We start from the raw sequence: 27418 nt of genomic DNA, 5'->3' as shown, positions 1-27418 counted from the left end.
CGTCTGTCCCATCTTCCTCCACAACCCCAGCCCCAGTAGCAAATATCTGGCCCTGTGACCACGGGCTAAGGAAGCTACCAAACCTTCTTCTTAGGAAAAGGAATCAAAGGCTCGTGGTGTTGATTGGTTTTTGCCCCTGTTAGCCCTAGGATGTAACTTCTGGGGTCTGAAGTCCAGAGTCCAAAGCCCAGCTGCCCCACCCCTCCAAGGAGTCCTTTGCCCACAGAGAGTCCAGCATAGATTTTGTGAAAATAGACTTTATTATAATAAAATGTCTTTTTAAACAAATTCCCCCACCATTTCACACCCCTGGAGACCAAGGTCGGGGTGGGGGTTCAGTCAAACTATCTCCCACCACAGCAAAAGAAACATGCAAAGAGACACTCACCCCTCAGAGGGTGGGGGATGGAGTGGATCGGGTAACGGTGGAGAACCCCTACCCCACTCTGAACGGGGAATGTATGAAAATAGCTGCATAAATCTGTCCTTTTCTCCAGCCCCTGGACTCCAACAGGGGTTAGAAGAAAACTATGCAAAAGAACTTGAATCCAATGAGCAAAATAAGGCAAACCCAACTCCGCTTTCGGCCCCGCTGGCCCCAGGGTCTTTGGGGGCGGGACCTTACAAGGGCCAGCAGGCCCTGGCAGGGAAGGATGGAGCACGACGGGGGCAGGGTGGGGCCCACTTTGGCTTGGCCTTTCTCCTTCCCGGGCCTGTGCAGTGGAAGCGAGGTGGAGGAAGTTGAACTGAGGCACTGAGTATATACATATATACAGGCTCCGCCCGCCTGCCCGCTGGGGAGATGGGGCTCCAAGAAAATCCAGTGCAAACTTTCCTTCAGGGGAGGGAAGACAGGATCAGGACAGCCAGAGCCATCAGGGGGCACAGGCTCCTTTCTCCCGCCAGGGCCCGTCCTGGGACTGGGAAGGGTGGCAGAAGGGACTAGCGCAGCACTGTGGGACACTAGTAGACGAGGTGGGTGGACCAGGACGCGAGGGTTCTGGGTCCAGCCCTGGCTCAGTGACCTTGGTCAAGTTACATACTCACTGTGGGCTCAGTTTCCCCTCCTGTAGGAGGAAGGTGCTTCTCTAGAGAGTTCATCCTTAAGGAGCCATTTAGCTCTGACCTTCACCAAGGCTCTTTGATTCCCTCTGAATGCCACAGTGTTAACGCAGAAGAACGGGGGCTCTGGGCCCAGTCTGAGCCTTCCCTGCTCGGCAGAGACAGTGATCTGGGGGCCTCTCAGGGCCTCTTCTGCCTGCAGGATGGGCCACAGCTTCACTCCTTCTTCCCAGAGCCCAGCCTCCTGAGGAGCTGCTTCCCCTTGGAGAAGAAACCCCACACCTTCTCGCTTCTGCCCTGGGGCTCCCCACGTTCAATCCTGGGGGCGCTGCCAGGGCTGGGGATACAAGGCCCACCTGGGGGCCCCAGGGGCCCTTGTGTGGTGCAGCCCCAGTTCTGAAATGTGAGACAGAAGGAACAAGGTCAGGGCCTGATTCCCTCCCGACCCCCTGACCCCTTTTTTCCACAGCCTAAGGGGCCTGCAGCCTCCCATGTCACAGAACCATGGCTGACGCTGACAACCAGGGCCTCACCTCCCACCACTGTCAGAAACACACAGCACAGGCGGTGAATGGGGAGGGTGATGCCGAGGGACCACTGAGCTGGGAGTCCCAGGGGATGCGGTCTCGGTTCTGGATTGCTCACCTGTGACCCTGGGCAGGCCCCTTCCCTTCTCCCTCCAGGGTGCAGGGCTGACAGGGCCCAAGAGTTCTTGGAACCCACCCCTCAGGATGACTGCCCCCAACTTCTCACATGTCACCTCCCTCCAAAAACATGGAGCACAAGGACAAGGACTGCTTAGAAGCAGCTGTCACTGCCAAGGAAGGTAGCTTCTACAGCCCCTCATAGACAGAAAGAGTGTCTCCCCAAACCCAGCAGATGTGGCCCCCCCAGGCCTTCAGGGTGTGGAGCCAGTACCCACTCCATGGGGAGGAAGATTGGGACTCTCCCTTAAGGGCCCTTAAGAGGACTGCGGGGAGGCCAAGGACCCAGAGGGACTCACAGCTGGGGGCATCACTCAGCCCCCACCACAGGCTCTGGAGGATCTAGCATCTTTTCCCTTACTGGATCTCCTCCTGACTCCACTCCCTTTGCCTCAAGCCCACCCAGACGACGCTCCTTAGTGATCTAAGGCCAGGGAGCTGGGAGAACAGAGAAGCCACCAGAAAGCCCCCCACACCTATGTTCCCACCTTCACCTCTGGTACCTGGCACAGCTCTGTCAGCTCTTGCCAGCCTGCATGTCTTCCCTTCCTCAAACTCCCACTTGCTGCCCAGAGCCTGGCAGGCTCCCAGCCAGAACCAACTATAGAGCCCAGGCCAGAGGCAAGGAAAGTGGGTGCACAACCGAGGCCCCACCCCCGCCCCAGGCCTGCAGTGATGTGGCAGGGCTGCCCACAGAGGCCAAAGCATCTACCCCCAACCAGCCAAAGCCAATAGCCGGCTGGCGAGCCCCAGGCCCTTCCCACTCCCTCTTAGGGCTCCTTCCACAACATCCAGGAGGGAGAGGTTGTTAGGGAAACAAAAGGAGGGTGTTTCTGAGCCCCAGAGAATAATGGTTTGGGGTTATTTATGGATTTGAACTACTCAAACTTCCCTTTTATTTTTTTATTTTTGAGACAGAGTCTTGCTCTGTCACCCAGGCTGGAGTGCAGTGGCGTGATCACCGCTCACTGCAGCCTCGACCTCCTGGGCTCAAGTGACTCCCACCTCAGCCTCCCAAGTAGCTAGTATTAAAGGCATGAGCCACCACACCTGGCCAAACCTCCCCTTTTAGCCTCCAAGTAGAGAAAACTGAGAGTTGGAGGTAAATCATGCATCTGATCACCCTAACAGGTCACAATGCAGAGGACAAGGGTGGGAAGCCTATTATTACTGGTGGCATTACAGTGTCACCCTGGCACCAGTAATAATTATGATATTATAATACCATAGCCACACCGTATCATAATACCACTGATGAGTCCTAATATGGATGCCACGTCATGTTCTATAAACCACATGTGTTATAGAATAGGAGGCATCAGCTAATATGGGACATCACACACTAAGATGACATGTAATCCTATGACAGCTGGCACTGCCCTGGGTAAAGGCAAGGCAAGGGGAGCAGGGAGGGGGAGGGATGACTCTTTATGCAAATCTGGCTCATGGCAAGCTCTCTTTCGCCATTCCCTGGACTACAGTGGGAAAGCTGGGTCACCTCCAGTATTTGAGACAAAGGAGCACTGTCTAATTATGGTCAAGTGGGGGTGGATGGTCACACAGGAGGGCAGTCCCCCACTTACATGTTGCTCTCTCTACATATATCTATCTCCATCTAGCACTGGACTCTTCTCCTCCTCGTTCTCTGAGGACAGGGAACAAAGAGAGGAGATGGGTTACCGACAGACCTGCACCTTCTCCGCCCGGCCGCCAGGTGGCCCTGCACAGGGGGTGGGCCCTACTCTGCAAGGCCTTTGCGTTCACACATGGAAGCGCTGAGTTTTCTGGCTGGGGCTTGGCCTCTTCACCCTCTCTCCCTGCCCTCTGAGGGTGGAGGCTTAGTTGTATTCCACTCACCCCAAGGAGAGGCAAGCTCTAGGAATGAGAACCCAGGAAGCTGGGCCTGGCTGGGCAACTGGCTTCCAAAGGCACCTGGGAGGTAGGGAGACCCCCCGCTCCCAGGGTGGGAGTGTCCTAAAACAGGGACTTTGATTGGCTACAGGTGTGAGGCAGAAGAGTCCTTTTCCACAGGGCCCCCTCACCTGCATCAGCCCCCAGGTGTTGGCAGCTGGTGAGATGGCCTGAGGGTCAGGGTCACAGCTATCATCCCTCTGCAGAGAGGGGCATATACTGGGGGGCAGCTGCCTGGTGGGGCTCCCCTCTGGTGGTCACTTAGCAGCTCCACGCTGGACACAACGCTTACCTGCATGACCACCCCAGCTGCACCCCTGCCGCAACACTGCCCTGGCCCTACCACCCCACCAGTAGGGTAGACCGCCCTGCCAAGCTGGGAGCCCAGCTCCTCACTGACCTGACTCTCAGCCTGGGATGTCCTGGGTTCCCTGTCCAGGCCGCCTGACTCAGGCCCAGGGCCCTCCAGGAAGTTGGATGGAACCAGGCCCCTTTGTCCATTTAATTCCCCCTGGAGAGAAGAGGCCGGTGAGACTGAGATCAGGAAAGAGGCTCTAGCCCTGCCCCTCGACTCTGATGCCCCTGGGGAACAGCTGGGGCCAAAACCACTGTCCAGGGAGGTGACCTGTTCCATTCCTCCAGACTTCCTGAGGGTTCCTTGCCTATCCCCCTGCCCAAAGTCTGGGGGGCTGGGATATGGTACACCCTCCCCAACAATGTTCTCACATAGTAGAAACCGTCATCGTCCATGCCCCCAAACACAGTAATGATGTCCCCTGCCCGGAAGGGCAGCTCTGCCTGTGGAAAACAAGAGGAGGGCATCAGGCCCAGGAAGGCTCTGCCACCGCCCCCTTTGCTGGGCTCTATCTGAGGGTCCTCACCTCCACGTCCATATTGGGGGAACTCTCCTGGGGGTTGTAATCAAATGCAGCCACCATGGAGCGGGGAGCTTTCAGGTCAGCAGAGGGGACCAGCTTAGGGGGGCCTGCAGGGGGAGGAGGAGAAGACTCTGGACTCTCTGGAGAGCCCTACACCCCATCCTGTCTTCTGCCCCGGACCCCTGCCGACCCCCTGTCACCACCTCCCCACTAGCTGTAGCCAATGGGGCGAGGCCAGAGGGGCCACCCACCCTGTCTCCTTCCCCAGCCTCCCGGGCCCAGGGATGTTCCTTCACCTGGACAGGGCTGGGCAGGGCCTTCCGACTCAGCTGTGGAAAGAATGTGCCTGTGAGCCCCTGCCCACCCAGGCTGCAGGTGCTGCAGCGCAGGCCAGACACTCGCCCACACACAAGGAGGCAGGCAAGGAAGGCTGCTGAGGGTGCATCTCCCCAACCCTTTTGTGTGGCAGTGAACTAACACCCAGAAAGGGTAAATGGCATGCTCTGGGATTCACGGATTTTATAGTCAGGTGCCTGTGGGAACAGAGAGCTCCACAAACCATCCCTCATCCCCACCGGAACAAAGCCCCCCATGGGGGGAGGCAGGGGATGTGGGTGGTCTGCCGATTCCCTTTACCTGCTCAAAACCCCAGAGGTGCCTCCCCAGACAGCCAAGCAGCGCCACCCACCAGCACACACATCCTCCCAGCACCCGAGAGAAAACAGACAGCCAAGCAGCGCCACCCCACCTGCACACGCATCCTCCCAGCACCTGAGAGAGAATGGGGTCTTACCCACCTTTCTTGGAGCGGCGGGGCTTGGGAGGAGGCCCAGTTGTGCGGGCTGTGGAGTACACAAAGGGACCATTCCCTGATCCAGGAAAGCAGAGAGAAAGCGAGGCAGGGGAGGTGGGCGAGACAGGATTGGGACTCTGGAGTTTCCTCTCAGGGCCGTGCTGGGTTACTGAGCTTGTTTCGTAAGGGCATTCATCTCCCATCCCTGACAAGAGCCCCACCCAACCTCCAGGACCCAAAATTCCTGGCTGCATGGCCGTATTCCCCTCTGCAACAGACGCCCACTCCACGCGGCCGGCCCACGTACAGTCTGACCACTACGCCGCAGGGTTCAAGGCAGGCTCCAAGGCTCTGCTAGAGTCTGGGTAAGTGGGAGCACCCCAGACACAATTGCTCAGGGTCAGGTGGAGTTGGAAGGGGGCTGGTGGGAGGTGGGTGAGGGACAGCAGCAGGTCATACCTGAGCCCTCAAGGAGAATATCTGGGGACAAATAACCCCGCTGGAGCAGTTGCTGTCTCCCAGCAGGGCTGTCCACAGCCACCTCAGCCACCATGTTGCAGGGAACGTAGCCTGTCCGGCCCCCACCTTCACCCTGGTAGAAGCCGTCGGCATCCTTGTCCCCAAACACCTGGAGGCAAAACCAGTGGTGTCAGCCAGTTCTGCTCGCTCCCTGTGCCCCCAGGCCCCGAACCCCAGCAACGCCCCACTTGGAAACGCAGAAGAATGTTCCCCCTTTCGTACGCTGTGAAATGGGAAAAGGGGGAAAACAGCAAAGAACAGGATGAGAGGGACGGGAGAAGACGGCCCTTTCTGTATTATCCCCATTCACTGTCTATATGGCCGTGCCCTTCGCCCACCCCAGACTGGATCTCCTTAATCTCAGAGCAATAGCAAAATGCCTTTCATCAATACTTGGAGGAGTAATAAAAATAGTAATGTCAGCAGCAGATAGTTAGATCGTGCTGCCTATGTGTCAGGTAGTTTAAGCACTTTATGTACACTGGATCATTTAATCCACAAACCACCCTGTGAGGTAGACACTGATATTATCCCCATTTTACCAATAAAACTGAGGCCCAGGGGGCCTAGGTAATCTACTTAAGGTTACACAGCTAGAAGCAGCAGAGTCAGGTCCAAACCCACGTCATCTGCTCTAGAAGCCATGTTCTCCACGATGATTCTGTGCTACCTCCAGTGGAGGAAAGGAGGGAGGAGGGAAGACCTAGCTGGTGTTTGGAGTTCTGAACCCTGATGGCGAATCAGTCACCTTCAGGATCTGACCCTCTCGGAAGGGAAGCTCTTCTTCTCCAGCATCAGGATTGGGCGACATTGACACGGGGTCATAGTCAAACAGAGCCACAAAGATCCTGACGGGTAGGTGCTGGTAAGCCAGTGTTTCTGAGGGGCTCCTTGCAGGGACTGTGGAGACAGTGGAGAGGGCGGTGACGCAGCGAGCTCTGGCCGAGTGGCTCTAGCTCAAGCCCCATCAGGTGCTGACCTAGCTCTGCAGTGCTTGGCCTGAGGACTCGGACACCTCTCTTCTGGAGGCCTCTCCGCCCAGAGCTGTCCTGCCCTCTGGCCTCTCCGGTCTCTGTTGCCTGCAAAAAGAGGGCAACAGATGGCAAAAGTAACACACCATCCCTCTGGTGGGCTCCTGCTCCCCCAGCTCTGCCCCATCAGCGTAAGCAGCACAGCAGCTCAGGAGCACAGCATTCCTGTCCTGGAGCCTCGGCCCAGCCTGCTGGAGACCTCAGACACCCCCACAGTGGGAGGGAGGGCAGGAGGGGAGGCCCCAGCCCCAGCCCCCGAGTAGATGAGTGGAGTAGAGGGGACTGGAGTTGGCTGAGGAGCCTGTGAGAGGAGGGCCTCCCGTCAGCATCAGGGCAGGTAACCCTGGACATGGCATCACAGTCAGCGTCCTGAAGCCATTACTAGCTATGCAGAGGAAAGGGCGACCCTGCCCAAAGGCCACAACAGGCGACTAGTGATAGAATATTGTGCATCCCAGTTCTGATCAGCAGAAGCAGCAAAGCAGTGGAATGTGGGTGGGAGGAGGCAGGTGAGGGAGCCCGGAGGCCCGGCCCCACCTCTGCTGATGGAGGCGGGCAGCGTGGAATGGGAGCTGCTGGTGGGCAGCAAGCAGGGCCACCGGGTGGCAGCAGGCAGGGGCTGCCCAGGGCGGGGAGTGAGCACGGACCCGGGAGAGTGGCTCCTTGGCTCTGCCGGTCGCACTGCGGCCTCTCCGCTCTGGCTCCCCTTTCTCCCAGGCTGGGAGGCGTGGGTAGGGTTTGGGGCCTGAATTGGCCTTCGGAGGCCCCCTGGGCCTTCCTACAGTTGCTGTGCCCCAGGCCTCCCCATCTCCAGGGTAGCAGGAGCTGGTGATGCTGATGCCCCCGCTGCCCGCCTCCTGCTCGTCCTCCGAATCATATTCAATGCTGATTTCCAAGCACTTGGGGGAAAGGCAGCTGGCCAGGCCAGGCTCCAGTGCCCGGCCACGGGAGCACCTCCGGGAGGGGCCCAGCCGCCCTCTCCCGCTAGCCTCTAGTCCAGTCCTGGGGCCCTCAATTATGGGGAGGCCACCCCTCTCCCGCGTGGGGCCCGGTCGTCCAGAGGCCTGGGGCCCATTGTTGCTGAGAAGTCGGCTGCAGTGTTCACGGGGATCTGGAGGCCGCCTGCGGCTTGGGGGCTTCTCAGGGGAGCCCCCTCCTCTCCTCCGGCTGCTTCCACCAACTAATCCAGGCATGTCTTCCAGGCAATCTCCAGCCCTGGAGGACTCAGGAGACAAGGGACACTGGCCAGGTCTTCGGGGCTGACCACTGTCACAGCCCAGTCCCAGCAATGCAGGTTCAGGCGGGCCAGGGTCTGGGGAAGAACAGCCTGCCCCTGGCTTCTCCTCTTCCTCATCCTCCTCTTCCTCCTCCTCCTCCTCCGGGATGCTAAAGAGCTTCTTGCTGCAGAACTGCTGGAGGGGCAGCTCCAGGATCTGCTCCAAGATCTCCTCATCGCTGTCAGTCTCACAAAAGGGGTCGGGCTGGGACTGGTGGAGGTGGGGAGGTGGGAGTAGAACACAGCAGGGAAGAGAGATGCGCGGGGAAGAGGAGAGAGAGCTGTGATCTTTGCCCTCAAATGAAGGCAGGGGTTACGGACAACCCCACAGCCCTCCCACGGCTTCCTCCGAGAGGAGAGAACCAGAGGGACAGTGGCTGGCCCAAAGTCGCACACATATCCAGTGAAAGCCAAAGGAAGAATTAGGGAACACACTCTAGGAACTGTCACCAGCCCCTGTGGGACAGGAGCATTGAGGAGCAGGCCTCCCCATCCCCTCCCCAGAAGCTACCAGCACAAGGATCTTAGGTGGCACCAGCCTCCCCTGGCCAGGGCACTGTATCTGGTGGGCTGGAGGGAGAGAAGATACAGAAATGAACTCCTCCTCTTCCCCTTTCTTTCCAGGCGGGCAGAGGCCAATCCTGGGCCACTTCCTATCTTCTGCTTAGGACAGGGCCCAGGCCACAGACCTAGAATATTGCTGGCACTCAGTGGCAGTCAGAGCAGCTGCTGACACACGGTGGGGAGGCCCCGGAGTTTGAGGCCTGGGGCCCAACAGCCCGTCCCTACCCCATTACCTTGGCCCCATTCTCCCTGATGCTGTTGCCAGCAACCTGCTTCTGGAAGGAGCAAGTCCTGGAACCCAGTTCCTCTTTCTCCTCCTCCTCCTCCTCCTCCTCTTCCTCCTGGATGTCTGACAGGTCTGAGTTGCGGCCGTGGTCCACGAGGGAGTTCACCAGATGAACCCCGAGCTCTGCTGTGTCCTCCTTCTGCAAGAAGTGAGGCAAGGCAGGAGAGATAAGGACAGTGAGGGGGCACAGGGGGTTCCAGGCAGGGTCAGCCCCAGCCACTGTAACAAGGGTCCTTTGGCAGAGGGAGAAAGAGCCATGTCCTAAATGGGGGAGGTACACCATGGGTCGGGGCAGGGTGCGAGAAGGGAGATGGGAGCCACATGGGACAGAGAAATCCTAGAAGAAAAACAGAGGACAGGCAGAGAGGGCAACTGGATTTGGGCTGGCAGAACGTAGGGAGACAGGCCCCAATTCTCTGAAGTGACACAGTATGTCCCCAAACCCCTACCTCAGCCCTGGGCCTCAGCCCAGACCCTGGGTCTCCTCCTTGGCACGTCTCGGTATTCAGCGCCTGCTGGGCCAGTGCTCCCTGGGTGGAGCTGGAGGCCGGGCAGGCCTCTCCTGCAGTCCACTCGGCCTCCTGCTTGGCCAGTGAGGGAGCTGCGGGGCCAGGGTCCTTCTCACCCAGGGTGGATGTGCTGGCTGTCCTCTCCTCTGAGGTGCCCAGCACTGCTGCCCCAGCCTCCTCCTGGAACAGAGAGCACTGAGGAAGGACCCAAGCCCAGGTCCCTCTGCCAGCCTGCACCTGCTCCCCTCTCCCCAGACAGGGTACCTGGGGGCAAGGTGCTGGAGGGTTCTCGTGGGACCCTTTTGGCATCTCTCTGGAAGGGCTTGCAGGGGGTGCTCCTGGAGGCTCTTGAGTTCCAAGGGGAGCAGGGTGCTGGAGAGGAGAGCTGGGGTCTCCAGGCCCTGGGGAGGCTGAAGCAAGGGGCGCTCTGGCCTCTGGGCTTGGTTGCGGTGAGGGGCAGGAGACTCGGGCTGGCAGGCTGGCCGGAGCCAGGGCGGGAGTGATAGGAGCTGGGATGGAGTCCGCCGACTCCCCATGGGGCGACATGGTGCGCACGACCACCTCACGACACACCTGCAGCAGCTGCAGCTGGCACAACTCCACCAGTACACTGCCTGCTGTGGGCGAGGCCACTTCCATGATCTGCGGGGTGGAGGGGGTACAGGATGGGAAGCAGAGGCTGAGACAGCCAAGCGTGAGGATGCCGTGACAGCAGTGGCAGCTAGCATTATGCCAGGTGCTGTGCTAAGCCCTCTGCGTGGCCTATCTCATTTCATCCTCCTGGCCATATGGCTTCAGTGATGGAACAGTTCTAAAATCCGTCATGTGCTGCCAAAGCCCGTGCTCTTAACCCATCTGCCTCATGGTGCCTAAATGCCAGGGGCTGGGCATCTCTGTGCCAGGCCAGAGAGCCTAGGCCTCTGAGCATAGCAAGAAGGGACCCACCCCCACTCCCAGGGTACAGTGGGCAGGGCCATACCTTCTGCCCATCAGCGTAGATGGCATAGCCTGTGACCCGGACACCGTTGGATGTGCCAGCAGCATCGATGGTGACTGGGAGCCAACTGATGATCAGGATCCCAGGGGAGGGCCCAGGCTCGATCTGCACATCCAGAGGGGCATCAGGCGGGCCTGGGGGCAGGGAGGCACAAGACCCAGTGATGCAGGATGCTCCCCATCAGAGATACCTGCCCAATTTGCTATTTCCCTGATAACGCAAATAAGATCAGGGTCCCCTTCTTCCGTCACCCATGGCCTGGCCTCCTGGGTGTTCTGGACAACAGGGCCCAAGCCCACGTACCTGCTGGGAGTGTGGTGAACTGCAGGGTGGCAGCCCGCTGCTCCAGCCTCTCCCAGCCTGGTTCCCAAGGCCCTTGGGGTGGGAGCTGAGCCTCCACTTGGGCCTGATAGGGTGTGCCAGGCCGTAAGTGGCAGAAGGTGGCCCAGTAGGTACTGGGGCTGGCAGGTGGGCACTCTTCCCCATTGAGGTAGATGGCATGGGCCAAGTTGCTATTGCCGGGCACCCAGGTGATCTCAGCAGATGTGGCTGTCAACCGATGGACCCGCAGCTGGCTGGGCACCACTCCGGCCCGGGCACCCACCGCCAAGCAACAGCGCAGTGGGTCAGAGCTGCCCCGGCTGGTCAGGGCCTGGACAGAAATGTGAAGGGGCCCGGCCCGCAGGTCCAGGTTCTCCAGCACAGCCTTGGGTGGTGCCCCAGGCCCCAGGGCCTGTCGCAGCTCCCCATTCACACAGATATGGAAGCCGTGTAGCTCCACTCGCTCAAGAGGCGGCTCCCAGGCCAGCACCACACTGTGGGCCAGCTGCTTGAGGACCACCAGACGGCGGGGGTAAGGCACAGCAGGAGGCTCGCCCAGGCCCTCCGGTGATGGGCTCAGACTGAGCTCATCCACTGCATCCTCCTCCTCAGGTCTGGGCTGGCTCCGTCCCCCGCTGCTTTGGCCCCCGCTACTGCTGCCACCCCCACCTACACTCAGGAAACTGAGTTCAGGGCCTGAGCTGTGGGACAAATCGGCCAGCTCTGGAGGGAGGGAGGTCAGGAGGTCATCATCCGACACACGCTCTACAAAATTGGAAGGGACCAGGCCCCTTCGGCCATCCATGAGCTCTCCTGGCAGAAGGAGGATAGGAAAGGGCAGGGCAGGGGAAAACAGAGAGGAGATAAAGAAAAAACGGTATAATAAATGCATTTTAGCAACTGCTAGTGGGTGATCTTCAGCATTTGATTCAAATCAACATTTAACTGTCAATTCTTTTAAAAGACAAGAGCAGTAAAGATCTGGATTAGAGATAGGCCTGATAATAGTATTTTGGTTCTATAGGACAGTGCTTCTTCAATTTTAACTTGCATATGAATCACCTAGAGATTTGTTAAAATGCAGATTCTAACTCTGTTGGGTCTGGATGGGGCTGAGATTCTGTGATTCTAATAAGCCACCAGGTGACACTCGGGCTGCGAAGATGGAGGAGAATATCATGTTCTAAGTAAGCATGTTGAGTATTTCAAGGTAAAATATCATAATGCTTTTAAAATCATGTTTAACCTACATATAGATAAAGCTAATATGCCAAAGTTTTAACAATTGTTGAATCTAGGTACTGGGTATGTAAGTATTCAAATGTATTCTGTACATTTGAAAATTTTCGTGTTAAAAATTGCAATAATAATTTCATAATTTCATATTAAAGTTTTAAAAAATAAGCAGGTCAGGATGAGAAAACTGGCCAGGCATGGTGGCTTATGCCTGTAATCCCAGCACTTCAGGAGGATGAGGCAGGCAGATCGCTTGAGCCCAGGAGTTTGTGACCAATCTGGGCAACATGGCAAAACCCCATCTCTACAAAAAATGCAAAAAATTAGCTGGGAGTGGTGGTGCGCCTGTAGTTGCAGCTACTCAGGAGCCTGAGGTGGAAGGATTGCTTGAGCCCGGGAGGCAGAAGCTACAAGCCGTAATCGCACCACTGCACTCCAGCCTGGGCGACAGAGCAAGATGCTGTATTAAAAAAAAAAAAAAAAAAAAAAAAATCTGTTGATTGGGTTTTACCTGGGCCTGAGGAATAGGGGCCGGGGTGCCCCTCAACTTCCCTTTGTGAACAGCAGACATCCACAGAGGGAGAGAGAGACAACCAACTCAGCAGGGTAAAGGAGGAATCTTTAGAGACAAATGAAGTAAGTGCTAGCGAAATAGTCACTTGTAAGTTCTAGAAGGATCAGGAGCCCCAGCAGGCCTGTGTCTAGGAGCATGACTGACAGCAGTCAATCCAGGCAGCCACCAATGGTTATGTTTTGTTACCTGCGTCAGTTCTCCTGAAGACTTGACAAGAGAGTATTTTAAAACATTTGCTGTTGTTTGATTGAGGGATGTCAAGGAAGCTGGGCACCAGCATGTAATGTCACGGTCAATTTAAAGAAGAAAAAAAGTTCTCAGGAAACAGACAGCTGGTAGCTGGTGCGCTTTATTGAGAGGAAGGGGGAGCACGAGCCAGGGCTTAGGGGAGAGGGGTGAGTGTAGGCAGGTCTGAGCTGCAGGGGGGCCTGGAGTTTCCCCCAACAGTCGTCTGTGCCCCTCACCTCCACCCTCTCTCTCTCTGCCTGTGCTAGGAAAAAAAAAAAAGTAAGGAACTTGAAGAAACAAGAGGGACTGTCAATAAATTCGCTGATATAATAAGCACTGTAGAGGGTTGAATGGTGGCCGCCCAAAAACATGTCCATGTTCTAATCCCCGGAACTTGTGAACATGACCTTATTTGGAAAAAGCATCTTTGCAGATGTAATTAAGTTAAGGATCTTGAGATGAGATCATCCTAGATTATCCGGGTAGGTCCTAAATCTAATGACAAGTGTTTTTATAAGAGACATGCAGAGGAGAAACACTAAGAGGAGGAGGCGATGGTGACCACAGACAGAGACTGGAGTGAGGTGGCCATAAGCCAAGGAACAACTGGAGCCACCGCAAGCTGAAAGAGACAAGGAACGGAACTTCCCCTAGAGCCCCCAAGGGGATGCAGTTCTGCCAATACCTTGATTTCAGACTTCTGGCCTCCAGTAGAGGCCAGTGAGAGAATAAATGTCTATTGCTTCAAGCTACTCCATAGTAATTGTTTCTGCAGCCCTAGGAAACGATCATAAGCACCAGCACTGTGGAGTGGGAGACAAAGGCAGGAGTCTTCACACTAAGAGGATCTCCAGCCTGCAGGGCTGAAGCTGGAGCCTGGGCCGGAGTCAGGCACATGCTCCAGAAGCCCACGCAGCTGAGAACAGCCTAGGTGGCCCAGACATAGAGGAAGCAGTCCTTTAGCTAAGGTTGGACTGGGAATATGGCATCTCACCCCCGGTGGTCTATGTGCCTTTACATCTATCCCAGTTTATCCCAGATCACAGAGTTCAAATTCTAGTCATTTGTGGTTAGTTAATACTTACGCCTTTGCTGCCCCCCTCCAAAAAAAAAGCGTTTGGGTTTTGGTTTTTGATTTGGGTGTTTTTTTTTCTTCATTTATAAAGTATTATTTTCCTGAAAACTTTTTATTAACTCTGATCTTCGTAATCTACCCCTGTAGGGAGTTTAACTGTTTAGGCCACAAAGCCAGGTACCATGGGTCCCAGCAGCTCCTCAAGTAACAGGCAGAGGACCCAGGGAAAAGCAGCTGAGCAGGCTCCCAAGCTTCCAGGGTTACAGATTCAGAGCTAAGCCCGTTCCTAAATCTCTACACACAGTTGCGGCTCTCGCCCTGCCCTGTCCATGCCACATCCAATACTCTACACAGTGCCATCCTCTCTGCTGCTGATGGACTCAGCCTGGTGGTACCCAGGCCACAGCCACCCTGAGAGAGTCTCCCAAGGCCACGTCTTCTGCAGGCCCATGGTGCCCAGTCTCAATGAAGCATCTGCCTTTAGTTGCCTGATCAGCCCTCTGACTCCCCACAGGAGCTGCAGAACCTCCCTGAAGCAGACACCCTGCCTGGGCCCTGACAGCTGCTAACTGCTTGCGAACACCTTCCCCTGGGATATTTACCCTGATTCCTCCTTCGCATACCTAACTGGAGTCCAGCATCAAATCTGTGTTGCATACCTGATCTCAGGTGTCACTAGTGTGAAACACTGACATGCCCTGACTAACCACCCAAAAATGAATCTAGCCAAAATCTCCTGTGACACTCTCTCCACCATCTGGACTATGCTCTCCTGTCCTGCTTGGAGCCAGACTCCCTTCTTTCTCTTTCCCCAGTTGCCACTAGGTCTCTGTATGCCTTTTAGCTGAGACCAAAAAGTTAAGGTGGGCTGAGCACGCTGGGCAGAGGGGATGGATGAATGGATGGATGGATGGATATCCATCTTCGCGAACATGGGCTCAAAGGCAGGGGAATGGACAGAATGACCCCCAACTACCTTCCTACCTTCAAAAAAGCCATCCTCATCCATGTTGCCATAGACATAGATGTACTCGCCAGCTGTCAGCGGAAGCTCTGCTTCTGGATTCTCATTGGGACCCTCAAAGGGGTTGTAGCTGTTAGGGGAGGCACAGAGGAGGAGGAGGAGAGTGACCCACACTCCACTTCCATGTCCTGTCTTCTCCCTCCCACTGCACTGAGCCTTTACGGAGCCTTGGTTGTGGTTGTCCACCACCAGCACAGCCGAGCCCTCACTGCACCCACCTTGGCCCAACTAGGTTATTAGAATAGGTCCATTGCGTCCTGTACTGCCCCCACCACTTCCAGAGGTCTCTAGCTCCACCCGGCCCCCTCCTACACCCCAAATGCTGGGGCTGGGCTCGGGGGCAGTGAGGGTGAGGGACCCACCTATAACGTGCTAGGAAGACCTGGATCCTGGCTCCTCCCCGGCTGCCCTCTGGCACGGCTGGGAGCAGGGAGACACTGTCTGCCTCCAGCTCCTCTACCTCACTGGCTGTGTCCACCTGGGGGCAAACAGAAAGGGCTGGTTTCTCTTCAGGGCCTGGGGCCAAACGCCAAGCAGGCAGGTTTCCAGGCTGAGCCAGAGGACCTATTGCTTTGAAGAGGGAAAATGAGCACATACATGCTGCACAGGTCCAGTGGCAAGGACCCCCTGATGCTTTCTAAATCAGTACCTGAGACAGCAGGTCCTGGCAGAGCCCAGCTTCCCTGGGCAGGGGCAGTGGGGATAACCCAGACCCCTCCCTGAGCCTCTACTGCACCCGCCAGGAAATAAAGCCACTTCCCTCATCTCAGAGGGGCACAGGCCATGCTGGTGTGGGGAGTGTGTGTCAACAGAAGTTTGGTTTGGTTCCTTAAGGTAAAAACTCAGCAAAGTTGCCAGGTGCAGTGGCTCGCGCCTATAATTCCAGCACTTTGAGAGGCTGAGGAGGGCAGATTGCTTGAGCCAGGAGTTTGAGACCAGCCTGAGAAGCATAACAAAACCCCACCTCTACTAAAAATACAAAAATTATCTGGGTGTGGTGGTGCACGCCTGTGGTCCCAGCTACTTGGGAGGCAGAGGTGGGAGGATCGCTTGAGCCCAGGAGGCGGAGGTTGCAGTGAGCCAAGATTGCGCCACTGCACTGCAGCCTGGGGGATAGAGCAAGACCCTGTCTAAAAAAAAAAAAAGAAAGAAAAAAAAAAGAAAAAAGAAACACCTCAGCAAAGCACCCCAACTGTAAATTGCTGGAAGCAAGGAAACAGAAAGGAGGCAGAAGGAGCTTGAGAGGTCCCTGCTTCTAGCCGAGTGACAGTGTGTCTGCTGTTCAGCTCTGGAACTCAGAACTTCCTGTCTACTTGCCCGGCCCACAGCCCAGAGCACTGCAACCTCGGGGCACCCTGATTCTCTGACCCTTGTTGAGGTTGCTGGGGTAGCCTGGGGAACAGGCTGTCTTCTCTTCTCTGCCAGTGCCTGGGAGAAGGGGACCAAGTGGGCAACCTCTCCACAACCACATCCAAAGCTGGCACCACCCTTCTATCCCACGAGGGGGCAATAGAGGCCCAGGGCTTCATTGTACCACTTTCTGAACATCTGGCTCTCAGAGCTGCCCCTGACCTGCCCCCTCCACCTTCTGGGGTTTGTGGGTAGAAAGAAGGATGAGTTGACGACCAGAGCTATGAGTGATGCCCAAGAACTTGGTAATAATAACAGCTGCCCCCTGTTGAGCACACATCCTGTGTGCCCCACACTGAGACAGGCATGTTCCTTATTCATTTAACTCTCAAGACAACCTTAGAGGCAGGTTTTATTAGCTCCAAGATTCAGATAAGGAAACAGAAGCCCAGAAAGGCTCAGTGACTTGCCTAAGGCAAAGCTGGGATTTGAATCCTGGAACATGTGCTTTCTCATACAACCACCTGCTTTCACTACAGACGCTCTTAGGAACAGTCTCATTATGCAGATCCTGGTGCCCAAGTGTCTCCTCCATCCAGCCCAGCACTCCAGAGCCTCCCTGGGCCTCCCAGGGGTGGGCTGGGGTGGCCCCAGGTGGGGCTTGCAGGCAGGCAGTGGAGGGCAGGAACGGCTCCACCTGAGCCCCTTGCCCACAGAAGGAATCCACAGGCCTCCCATCTCCCAACTTGGGACCCCAGAAGTTGCCACCCAACTCCTGGGGACCCCAGAAGAGGTCTGGGCCACCTGCCCTGAACCCTTCCCCAAGCCAAAGCCAGAACTTCAGGCCCCACCCCAGCACTTACCTCAGGTGTAGGGCATGACTTGGGGCTGTTGTGGATGGACTCAGAGTGGGAGGAGTTGGAGAGAGACTCTGCCTTCTTGGCTGTCCTTCGAGGGACCCCAGTGAGGGTGGCAGGGGCAGGCTCGGAAGACTTTGGGGTGCAGCGCCCAGGGGAGCCCGGCGGGAGGTCAAGGTCTAAAGAGAAGATGGCACGTGGGCTTGGGGTCTGTGGCCTGAGGAGGGACCAGGAGATAGGGTGGTGCTTCTTGGATATGGGGACCAGGCCCTCCATAGCCGGGCTTCCTTACAAAAAGGGAAATATTTAGAGAGAAACTTACTAAATAGACGTATAGCTGATTTACAAATACTATTTCACATGATCGTCAAAACAGCTGGATAAGATGCATTTAATTATTTCTGTCTTACAGCCTATGAAACTATGGCCCAGAGAGGTTAAGCAGCATTCTCAAATCACAGTGACTGTCAAGTGAGTGGAGCTGGGACCACCAGATCCGACTGACCCCCAAGCCCCCACTCTGCACAAGGCCACACTGCCTGCTACTGACTCCTAGTGCCCAAGCCCTAGCTCTGACCATTCAGGTCCTTTTGGAAGGAAAGGAGCAGTGGCCCAGGATGCCTGGGCCAGACTCTGGGACAGTCACTCCCCTGGGCTTTATTTTTCCCCAACAGAACCTGGTTCTAGCCAGGCACAGCTCTAACCTGCTGTGTGACTTTGGATGAGTTGCTGGCCTTCTCTGATCCTGAACTCCCTGCTCTATACAAAAGCCCAGGCCTGGGGATTCCAAGCCAATGCCACTGGGGTCCACCTTACCTTTGGGGCCAGACCCCCGGCAAGGCTGGGGAGTGGAGCAGCAGCAGGGGGGTGGTGGGCAGTCTCCAAGGCTCCCGCAGTCCAGGGCAGATGTGAGCAGATCCAAGGGGCCCGGGTGCAGGCGGAAAGCCTGGAGTTCCTGTGCCAGGAGGCTGAACTGCTCGGTTTGGCTGCGGCACTGTTCCTCGAGCTCTCGAACCCGGGCCTGGGCCAAGACCCACCATGAGCCACCAGGCCCCTCAAAGCTACCCAGTGCCAGCCCATGCATCTCTACACAGCCCTACACTGGGTTTCAGGTCACATCCATCCACCCAGCCCCAGGCCTAGGCACCAGCCTTGCCTTGGCCACCCCACTGTCCTTAATGCATCAGAGCTGAGGGTGAAGTCCTGGGCTGTGTCCTGAGACATCTTCACCCCAGCCCCCTCCAGAGCCAAGGCCGGGGCCTGCCACACGCTCACCAACCCTCAGGCCCTAGGCGATGGCCCTTCTGCCTCTGGTTGCTTTCTAGGCCAACAGGGATCATTCCCACCCCATCATCACCACCATCACCGTGGGAGTTTTCTCAGCTCCACTGCTCATCACCCTCCCACAATCAGCAACTCAAACCCCTTCCCTGAGAGAGGTGGGCAGGAAGTTCCACAGGGGAGCCAGGGATGTCTTCGTGATGGGAATGGGCCAATGCCCGGGAAGTTTTCTCAGGTCTGAGGAGAGTCCCAATAGCAGGGGCTCTCTCCGGCCACTATGGTGAGGCTCCTAAGTTAGACTGGTGATGAACTTCCTCATGATCAGGGTGGCTAGAGAGGGGAGGCCCAGTGTCTGACAGACACAGCGGCAGGCCCGGGACAAGGGGACAGCTGCACATGTCCTGTGGGAACCCCACCCGCTATGGATTCTCATGCCTGCTCCCAGTGACACCCCCTCTGCTGGATGAGAGAGTGGGACTGCCTGGGCCCTGAGGGAGGAGATGCAACTCAGCCAGCCTAGAGAGGTGTGGGGAAGTGGAGAACGAGGCGCTACCTGCATGGAATCCAAGGTAGACTGTTGCAGGAAAGGAAGCAGAGAACAGGTTAGAACCCTGAGCGCTGTGAGTTGCTAACCCAGAGAGGGAGGCGGAGAAGGGGGCCTAAGTGGATATTATCCAGTCAGCTCCCTGGACTGACTAGCAGTTCCTAAACGGAAGGATATCTCAGGGTGAAGGCAGCCTCTGGGGGTGGCAGCAATGGGAGACTGCTGCCACCAGACTTAGGAGCCCCCTGCCCAGCCGTGCCCACCCTGAGAAATAGGCCAGTGGTGGAGGGGACTCCCCCAGGTCCTGGAGCATTTAAGGGCCCCTCCTGCAACCCCTCTCCCCACCGCCATAGTCCATTTCAGCTCTATCTGGAGGTCCTCTGCCTTCTTCCCAAGATGGTGGAAGTGGGGGCCACTTCCAGGCGCCCTACCTCCAGCAGCTGCACGGCTCCTTCATGTTCCCTCTGGGCTTCCGCCTGGGCCTACAGGTGGGAGGAACCAAAGTACTGGAGGAAAGGAGAAGGAATGGGGTGGAGTAGAGAGGGGTACGAGGGAGAAAGGGTAGAAAGGACAGAGGCAGGGGAGGAAGAAGCCGGGAGAAAGAAAATGGTAGGGAGAGAGGGAAGAGGGAGAGGGAAGGGGGAGGCTGAAGGGTTTCTCCCTCTTGAACACCCACCCTGAACCATACCTTAGACCAGAAGGCAAAGGGGTCCAGGAGAGGCGTGGCTGAGTCAGCTCCCCTCTTTCCTGAGCAACCATCCTCCCGGTTTCCCCCCTACCTCTCTGGATGCTCCTTCTCAGCCTCTTTTGCCTGCTCCCTGCCCCTATTTTGAATGTTAGGGTTCCCCTGGACCCAGTGCTGGGCCCAGTTTATATTGTCTACTCTCTTCCCAGGGCTCCCATCTACTCATACAACTAAACACACTGGTGGCTCCAAATATCTCCAAGACCAACTTACCCATAACCCCAGGCTCGTGTATCCAAGTGCCTGTGGACAGCTCCCCTTGAATGTTTAACACACAGCTCAGACATGGCCCAAATGGAACTCAGCACTCGGGATGCCCTACCTCTCAGATCTGCTGCCCTTTCATCCTTCACCTCACGGAGTGTGAAGAGCCCCACCCTCCACCAAGGTTTATACAGCAAATGGCTGTCAGAGAAGGGATTCAACTGGAATCCCACGGGGATCCTTGTCAATTCTTTTTTTTTTTTTTTTTTTTGAGGTGGAGTCTTGCTCTGTTGCCCAGGCTGGAGTGCAGTGGTACGATCTCAGCTTACTGCAAGCTCTGCCTCCCGGGTTCAAACGATTCTCCTGCCTCAGCCTCCTGAGTAGCTGGGACTACAGGCGCCCGCCACCATGTCAGGTTTGATTTTTGTATTTTTGGTAGAGACGGGGATTCACCATAATGGCCAGGCTGGCCTCAAACTCCTGACCTCAAGTGATCCACCCACCTTGGCCTCCCAAAGTGCTGGGATGACAGGCATGGGCCACCATGCCCAGCCAGAACCTTGTCAGTTCTATCTCTAAAACATAACTCAAACCCGGGCACTTGTCTCCCCTTCCACTGCACGCATCTCTGTCCAGACAGCCACCATCTCCCTCCCAGGCCACCGCCTAGGCCCTGCTCCATGCCTGCTCCCACAGTCCACCCTCCACAATACCACCCATGTGATCCTGTAAAATTATGACTCAGATCATGTCACTTCCCCACTTAGGATCTTTCAGGAGCTTCTAACTACTCACAGAGCAAAATACCCAAACTCTTCCCATGGCCGTTAAGGCCCGACAGGATCAGGTTCTTGTCTACTGCCACCACGCTGCCCATCCCTTGCTGTATTCTAGCCACATTGGCCTCAGGCTTCTCCAGCCCTTCCCTGCCACAAAGCATGCGCATGTCTACACCTCCTGGCTGGCAAGGTCAATTGTCATCTCCTCAGGGAGGCCTTCCCTGATGACCTCTAAAGTGGCTCCTCAACCCATCCCAGTCACTTTGTCACATCACCCTGTTCTTCTCCACCACTGTGCTCATCAGTGTCTGAAAGCAGCTCACTCATGGATCTGCTAATTTGCTGACTGCTCAGGGACCTGGTCTCTGTTCCCCACAGTCTCCCCAACGCCTAGCACAGTGCCGGGCACACAGTAAATGCTTGTGGAATGAGTGAGTGGCAAAGCTGGTGTCCAGCAGCCTGCCAGCTTCCCTCACTGCCGCCCCACCTGCTGCAGCCTCCGGACCTCCTCCTGCTTCTCCCGTAGGCTGAGCCGAGCCTGTTCATGCTCCACCTCCAGCTGCTGCCGCCGCTGGGCCACCTCCCGCATGTGCTGAAACACAAGATCTGAGTCAAGGCCAGAGCCCCCACTTGGCCATTCCTAGAGAAGATCTAAGATGAGGAAGCCTCAAACACCATTTGCTCCAGTTTCCTCTATTACAAAGGAAACTGAGCCTGGAGCAGCTCCAGGCCCAGGCCTCAGAGCTAGTGCCCCTCACTAAGCATATTCTGCTGTCCCACTTGTTCCCCATGCCAGGGCCCAGCACCCTCTCCCACCTGCACCATCCCCTCACCTTCAACACTTGCTCCAGGCTCTCCAGCTTGCTCTGCAGGCCCTGGCTCTTGCGAAGGGCTGAGTCCCTCTCCTGTGTCACCCCCAGGAGCTGGCCCCTCAGCTCCTCATTCTCCCACTCCACCTGGCGAGGGGGCAGTGGCAGGGAGTTGGGTGGGTGAGCCTTGACCCACCAGTGCCCTCACAGCGGGAACAGTCCCCTACCCCTGCTCAGAGGTGGAGGAGAAAGCCCCTTGGCTGGGGACTGGGGCCCTGGTGGGAGCACAGGTCTCCACAGCACCTGGGCGGAAGTGGTACCTGCTCCTTCTCTGTGACTGTCCCACTGAGCCGGGAGTTCTCCTCCACCAGGCGGGCATTCTCATTCTGCGCTTCTCTCAGTTGCAGTTCCTGAGCGGGCAGAGGAGCTCTCAGGAGGGAGCCCAGCACCCACATTCCCCCTCTCCCTACACAGAGGACCCTGCCCTCCTCCCAGGCAAGGCCTTCCTCCCCTGCTGGAACTTGCACCAGCCAGGAAAGGAAAGCACCTTTCCTGGAAAGGAAAGGAGCAGGAGGGAAAATGTGTTCTTGAGGGCAGCGGAGGTGGGAGCAGAGCTGAGAGGGAGCCCACCACCTGGCTGGCCGGGGCGAAGGGAGGAGCTGGCCTATGGATTGCCCTCAAGAGCTCACCAGCTCCTCACATCGCCTCTGCTTTTTCCGGGCTTCCTGCTCCAGGCTCTCGCATTTCTTCCGCTTCTTGCTGAGCTCTGATTCCTGTGGGGTCAGAACCAAGGGCTCCTCATGAGGGAAGGTACATCTGCCCACAGCAGGCTGCCTCCAGCCCTTGACCTAGGACTTACCAGCTGCTGCACCCTCTGCTCTTTCTCTGGCTCCCCTAGAATCACGGGTAGGTTGTCCGCATCCTCCTGGGGCGAGGCCTGGAAAAGCCCAGGGGTAAGGGGCTGGCACCTGAGAACAGGGCCCCAGGGCAGCCTGCCCCAGCCCAGCCTGCCCAGAGCAGGTTCCCACCCCATCATTCAGCCAGCAAGAGATCCCTGCCTAGCAAGAGCAAAGAGGGGTACTGTCCGCCCACCCCCTCCCATTGTCTCCAGCTGATGTACAAGTACAAAGGCTGCACCCCTGTGTCCTGGAGCTATAAGTGCTTTGAGATCCTGGGACCCACGTGTGCCCTGGGAGATGGGTCCTTTATCCAGGCCAAAGCTTTCCCTTTTTAGCTTCCAGCAGCAGCCCTGCTCTGCACTCAATAACTGTCCTGGGTGTCCTTCAGCGACTGGCAGAGAACTAGGAGGCTGCTTGGGCCCCCGGGGATGTGGTGTTCCCCAAGATAGGGGTTCTGTATCATCGAAATCTGGGCTTGGCCTAGAGCAGTGCAAGTCCAGCCAGAACCTTCTGGCTTCCCCCAAGCCCACCCTACCACACCTTCCGTTTATCCGTGCAAACTTTGGGGGAGGACAGGTCTTGATGGGAGGTGCATCTCCCTTCCAGGGCCAGCCAGGGAGACAAAATCTGAGCAAGAAGCTTCCCCCCACCCGGAGGTCTTGGTCACTATCAGATTACTACCTGGTCTCTCCTCCCAGCCCTCTTCCCAGAAGGAGGAGGACCTACTTGCTGCCTACCTAGGATGATGGAGAGAAGCCAGATCCCTAAGTTCTGGGGCTCCGGAGCGGGTCCCTGGCCCTCGAGACAGGGGCTGCCTAAGCCCCCCGCTCAGTGAGGGCTGCCTGTACCTGGAGCCGGGGCGGACGTACCGCCGCCCCCGGGTAGCCGGGGCCAGGCCTGGCCAGCCAGGCGGGCGCTGACGGGGGCGTCCCCGCTCTACGGCGGCGGCGGGAGGAGGCGGCGCGGGCTGGGCCCCGGGCGGCTGCCAGGGCAACCAGGGATTTGCGGCCGGGCCGTACCACTGGCAGCGCGGCAGGGGCGGCCGGCCAGGCCCCGCTGGGCGCAGGCCTATGGAGGGCGGAACCCTGGAGCCCCCAGGGGAGGGCACGGCGCAGGTACGAGCACGGGAGGCTTGGAGGTGGACCCTGCCCAGGACGGGAAAGCTCCCCAGCCCCTGGGAGTGCGCACACCACCACTGAGTCCTTGGGGTTCTGAGCACGGTGGAGGGGAGATCCCGGTGGTCGTTCCCCCCACCCATCTGCACGCACCCACACACCTGCCCTTGCGCCGGCGCTCACCTCTCCCGGGGCCCCGGGAGCCGGCGCCCCTGCTCTGGCCTGGAGAGCAGGGCCCGGGGGCCGGGACGGCGGGAGCGGGGGCGTCTCCCGCTGGTTGCGCAGCGCGATCTGCCTCTGCAGCCGCAGCACCTCCCGCTGGGACTCGCGCAGCAGCCGATCGAAGTCCCGCACGTGGAGCCACTGGGGACCCTCCTGAGGTTGGGGGACAGGGACAGGGAGGGGAGTCAGCCCTAACCCTTGCCCGCCCTATGCCATCCCCTGCAGAGCCCTTCGCCTTGCTGGAGGGGCTCCGATGCGCAGGACTGTGCACACCCTCCCATGGGTACATGCCTGGTTACATGTGCATGCCTATGTGGCCACATGCTCCCGCGAGCCCCTGTGCGGTCATTCTCAGTAACTTATTTCTTGGGTGCTCTCAATGTGTCCAGCACTGTGCTAAATACCTTGTGAACATCCCTTCACACAGGGGATGTGTGGATGCATACAGCCAGACCCACCGGCAAACAGCCTCAAGCCTGGAGCACAGAAATGCCCAGGTCTGGGACTCGTGGCTCCACCCGCTTCTCCCCTCTCCCACCTGGGCCGTTGCCAGGGGAACCTACTCCCAGCAACCTCCACCCTCCCGTTCATTTGCATCTCATTAACATCTTGTCCGCATCCCACAACAGGCAGATGGCCCTGTGCAGGGCTGAGCTGGAAGAGGTAACCAGGGCCTCCTCGCACCTTGCCCACCAGAGTGAGCCTGGCCTGCAGCTCCCTGCACTCCCGCTGCAAGGCAGCAATCTGCTTGTCCTTGGCCAGCAGTGCACTGGCTGTCTCACTGAGGTCCCGGGCTCGCTGGCGGGCTAGGGCCTTCCGACACAACTCCAAGCTGGCCCCCGGCCGGGGCAAAGGGGCACTCACCTAGCCAGAGGAGGGGTAAGGCCAATGGTCACCTGAGGGCTGGGGCACTTCTCCCACTCCTCATCTCCTCCCAAAGGAGGAGTTAGCATGAAAACCTAGGGGGGTAGCCACATGCTTCCACCTTGACTGGGGTCTCAGAAAACCAGCAGCCTCACTCTACCCCATCCCAGCAGCCTCACTCTACCCCATCCCAGCAGCCTCACTCTCTACCCCATCCCAGCAGCCTCACTCTACCCCATCCCAGCAGCCTCACTCTACCCCATCCCAGCAGCCTCACTCTCTACCCCATCCCAGCAGCCTCACTCTACCCCATCCCAGCAGCCTCACTCTACCCCATCCCAGCAGCCTCACTCTACCCCATCCCAGCAGTTGGAAAGGATTAACTCTACCTCTGAGTTTAGGATCAAAGGATGCTGCTAATTTGGGGCTGCCACTGTGATGGGTCTCATCCCTGCCCCCACTCCAGCTCTATACCCTGAGATGAGCTCAGCAGGAGGCTGCCGCCAGCAACAGCACGTGGTAATCCAGAATCCTGCTCCCTGCCTGCTCAGGAACCTCCCCATCCAGCTCTTCTCTGCTCCCTGCAGCTCGAGAAACCTTTGGCCTCCTTGCCTGGCCAGCCTCTGCCCTTCCTGCACCTTAGCCCTAGATTCTTGCTTTCCTAGGTGCTGAGACTGTGACTCCCAAGCTTCAGACAGCCCTCAGGCCCAGCCCTGGCTCCCCTCTTCCCTGGTCACCCAGCCTCCGCCCAGCAGCCTCCTTTCCTCACCACCCTCAGGTTCGTTTCCTGCAGCTTTCGGGCCCTCTCCTCCAGGCGCTTGGCAATGACCGCCAGCTCGGCGTTCTTCCTCTTCAGCCTCCGCACCTTCTCTTCCGTCTCAGGGAAGCTGCTCTTCCTCTGACAAGAGGTCAGGCAGAATTGGGGCATGTAGGGAGCACCCCACAGACCCAGTCCTAACGGCCCAAGTCTTGGGCTAGAGCCCTAGGCTCACAGTGGGGTCCTTGGCAACTCTAGGCAGGGGTTCACCCTCTCTGGGTCTCAGGATTTTATCACCTCCATGGAGCCCCCACTTGGAGAGATGTTCATGGGGTGAGGAGGGCACTGAGGCAGAGGGCCTGGCTCCAGCCAGAACGCAGGACCCCAGTCTCCAAGCCTTACCAGCATCTGGTTTTCCTCCTTAAGGATGGCACAGCGCTGCCGCAGCTCCCCCAGGGCCCTCAGCAGCTCCAGATTGGGCCTGTCCCCAAAGCTCATATTCAGCTTGGCCTGGCATGGGAAAGGACCGAGGACAGCACCTCAGAAACCCACGTCACCCAGCCAGAGCCTTCCCTGTGGAAGCGTCCCCCATCCATGGTCCAAGGAGACATGGAGATGAAACAGTTTCCCCCACGTCCCAGGCCTTCAGAGAGGAGCAGAGGAGGCCTAGGAGAAGGAACTGTCCAGTCCTCCCTGTCCACATAGGCACCCCCAAACCTGGCACCCTCCTGCTCCTCCCTGATCCTTCCCATTCCTACCCATCTTCTCCTCCAGAGACATGCCAGCTCGAGCTCCCACTCCCATCCCTCCAGACTCCCCTGCCCTCCCCCAAAGTCCTGTTCCTTCCCTCTTCTACAGGAGCCTGCTCACACCCACCCCAACCCTGGCTCAGCCCAGCACCAAGCCCCCTCCCCTCAATCTACTTCCTCTGCACTGATTCTCTGTGCACCTCCACACTCCCCCTGTACCCCCCAGCCCCCGAGGACAGACAGACTCATGGAAGAAGAGACACAGACAGACGCACTGTCAGGGGGAGGCACAGAGAGGGACGGGGCAGCAGCAGGGCCAGATCTAGATAGACAGGCAGAGGGGTCAGAAGGACAGACAAATGACGAAAGAAATGGAGCCCCTCAGATTTCTGCTCGATGAAGAGAGGACAGATAGCCACAGAGGTGGACCCACAGACAGGCCAAGAGAGAAGAGGTGGGCGTAGGGGATGCATACTTTGCCTCACCTCCTGGCCAGGCTGGAGGACATGGTGAGAGACCCCCACCTTGCAGACCCCAGCCCTCCACAGATCCCTTACCTTCGGGAAAACCTCCACTTCCTCATCCTCTGGCCTCTGGCAAGCTGGTCCAGAGCTCGATGCTTGCTGCCCCAGGCTGGGCAGACAAGCCTCTGTTCCTTCAGGGTCAGTTCCCCCCACAGGCCTGGAGCTCCCGGCTCCTTTGGGCTTGGAACTCTCCTCAGACCTCAGTTCTTGAAGCTGCAGAGCTGCCGGAGGAGTATCAGCGACGCTTGGGGCTGCACTGCCAGGTTCACCCCCTCGACCTGGAGTCCAGCTCTGCCAGGTAGGCAGTGCCCATGGCTCCATGGCTCCGGGGTCCCCAGGCCGTGGGAGGGTTGTCAGTTGCTCCATGGTACTGCCAAGGGGCCCCAGAACCCGGGCCGGGGGACATCACCCAGCCAGGTGGGGGGACTGGCGAGGGTCATGCCAGGCCAGCCCCTCTCCCCTCTGAGCTCTTGCTTCACCGACGCTCCATCCAAGGTTGGCTGAGCTCCTCCCCACCCACAAAGGAGGCTGCGGAAGGCGCCAGGGCTGCTGGAGCTGGAGCCAGGGGTATGTGAGCTATGTTTGCTGGTGGCTGTGTGTGTGCGCGAGTGTGTGGAGGAGCGAGGGTGTCCCCGTGGGGGTGGGGAGGATGTGCAGAGGCCACCGACAGCTGCGCCTGGGTGAGGGTGCGTGTGTGTGTCTCCAGGTCTGTCCGTGCAGGTCGATGCTGT

General features: G+C 57.8%; 1 protein-coding gene and 1 long non-coding RNA gene across 21 annotated transcripts in view; one reads left to right on the top strand and one right to left on the bottom strand.

Annotated features, from left to right (window-relative positions):
• Window positions 1–237: 237 nt before the first annotated feature.
• Window positions 238–27187, bottom strand: TSPOAP1 (TSPO associated protein 1). 19 transcript variants are annotated; one of them, XM_063655897.1, is made up of 32 exons: window positions 26721–27187; window positions 25817–25924; window positions 25427–25555; window positions 24478–24657; window positions 23755–23946; window positions 22417–22494; window positions 22247–22330; window positions 21878–21967; window positions 21582–21704; window positions 21236–21340; window positions 19452–19502; window positions 19030–19050; window positions 18012–18216; window positions 17202–17482; window positions 15351–15466; window positions 14949–15058; window positions 10834–11664; window positions 10513–10664; window positions 9474–10175; window positions 8972–9163; window positions 7546–8385; window positions 6847–6946; window positions 6616–6767; window positions 5808–5976; window positions 5353–5424; window positions 4807–4884; window positions 4559–4662; window positions 4404–4475; window positions 4078–4188; window positions 3809–3877; window positions 3350–3411; window positions 1378–1458 (listed from the first exon to the last, which is right to left on the bottom strand). In XM_063655897.1, the coding sequence occupies exons 1-31, from the start codon at window positions 27051–27053 to the stop codon at window positions 3382–3384; spliced, it is 5880 nt and encodes a 1959-aa protein (XP_063511967.1). In that variant the 5' UTR covers window positions 27054–27187; the 3' UTR covers window positions 1378–1458; window positions 3350–3381. The 19 variants fall into 19 exon arrangements, with proteins under 19 accessions (XP_063511968.1, XP_063511969.1, XP_063511971.1 ...); XM_054457945.2 differs by lacking the exon at window positions 3809–3877 and having other exon boundaries at window positions 4852–4884; window positions 9474–9713; window positions 9798–10175; window positions 17202–17374; XM_054457946.2 differs by lacking the exon at window positions 3809–3877 and having other exon boundaries at window positions 4852–4884; window positions 5353–5397; window positions 9474–9713; window positions 9798–10175; window positions 17202–17374.
• LOC129017403 (uncharacterized) overlaps window positions 23441–27418 on the top strand; it is a 29479-nt gene continuing 25501 nt past the window's right edge. Inside the window, exons 1-4 of one of the 2 annotated variants that reach the window (XR_008495066.2) lie at window positions 23441–23571; window positions 24221–24290; window positions 24423–26985; window positions 27183–27254. This is a non-coding gene — a long non-coding RNA (uncharacterized LOC129017403). The remainder of the gene's footprint in view (window positions 23572–24220; window positions 24291–24422; window positions 26986–27182; window positions 27255–27418) is intronic. The other variant, XR_010124597.1, reaches the window with a different exon arrangement.

The sequence above is a fragment of the Pongo pygmaeus genome, chromosome 19, assembly GCF_028885625.2.
Source record: "Pongo pygmaeus isolate AG05252 chromosome 19, NHGRI_mPonPyg2-v2.0_pri, whole genome shotgun sequence".
Lineage (NCBI taxonomy): Eukaryota > Metazoa > Chordata > Mammalia > Primates > Hominidae > Pongo > Pongo pygmaeus.
This window is presented reverse-complemented; position numbering and strand designations above follow the sequence as displayed.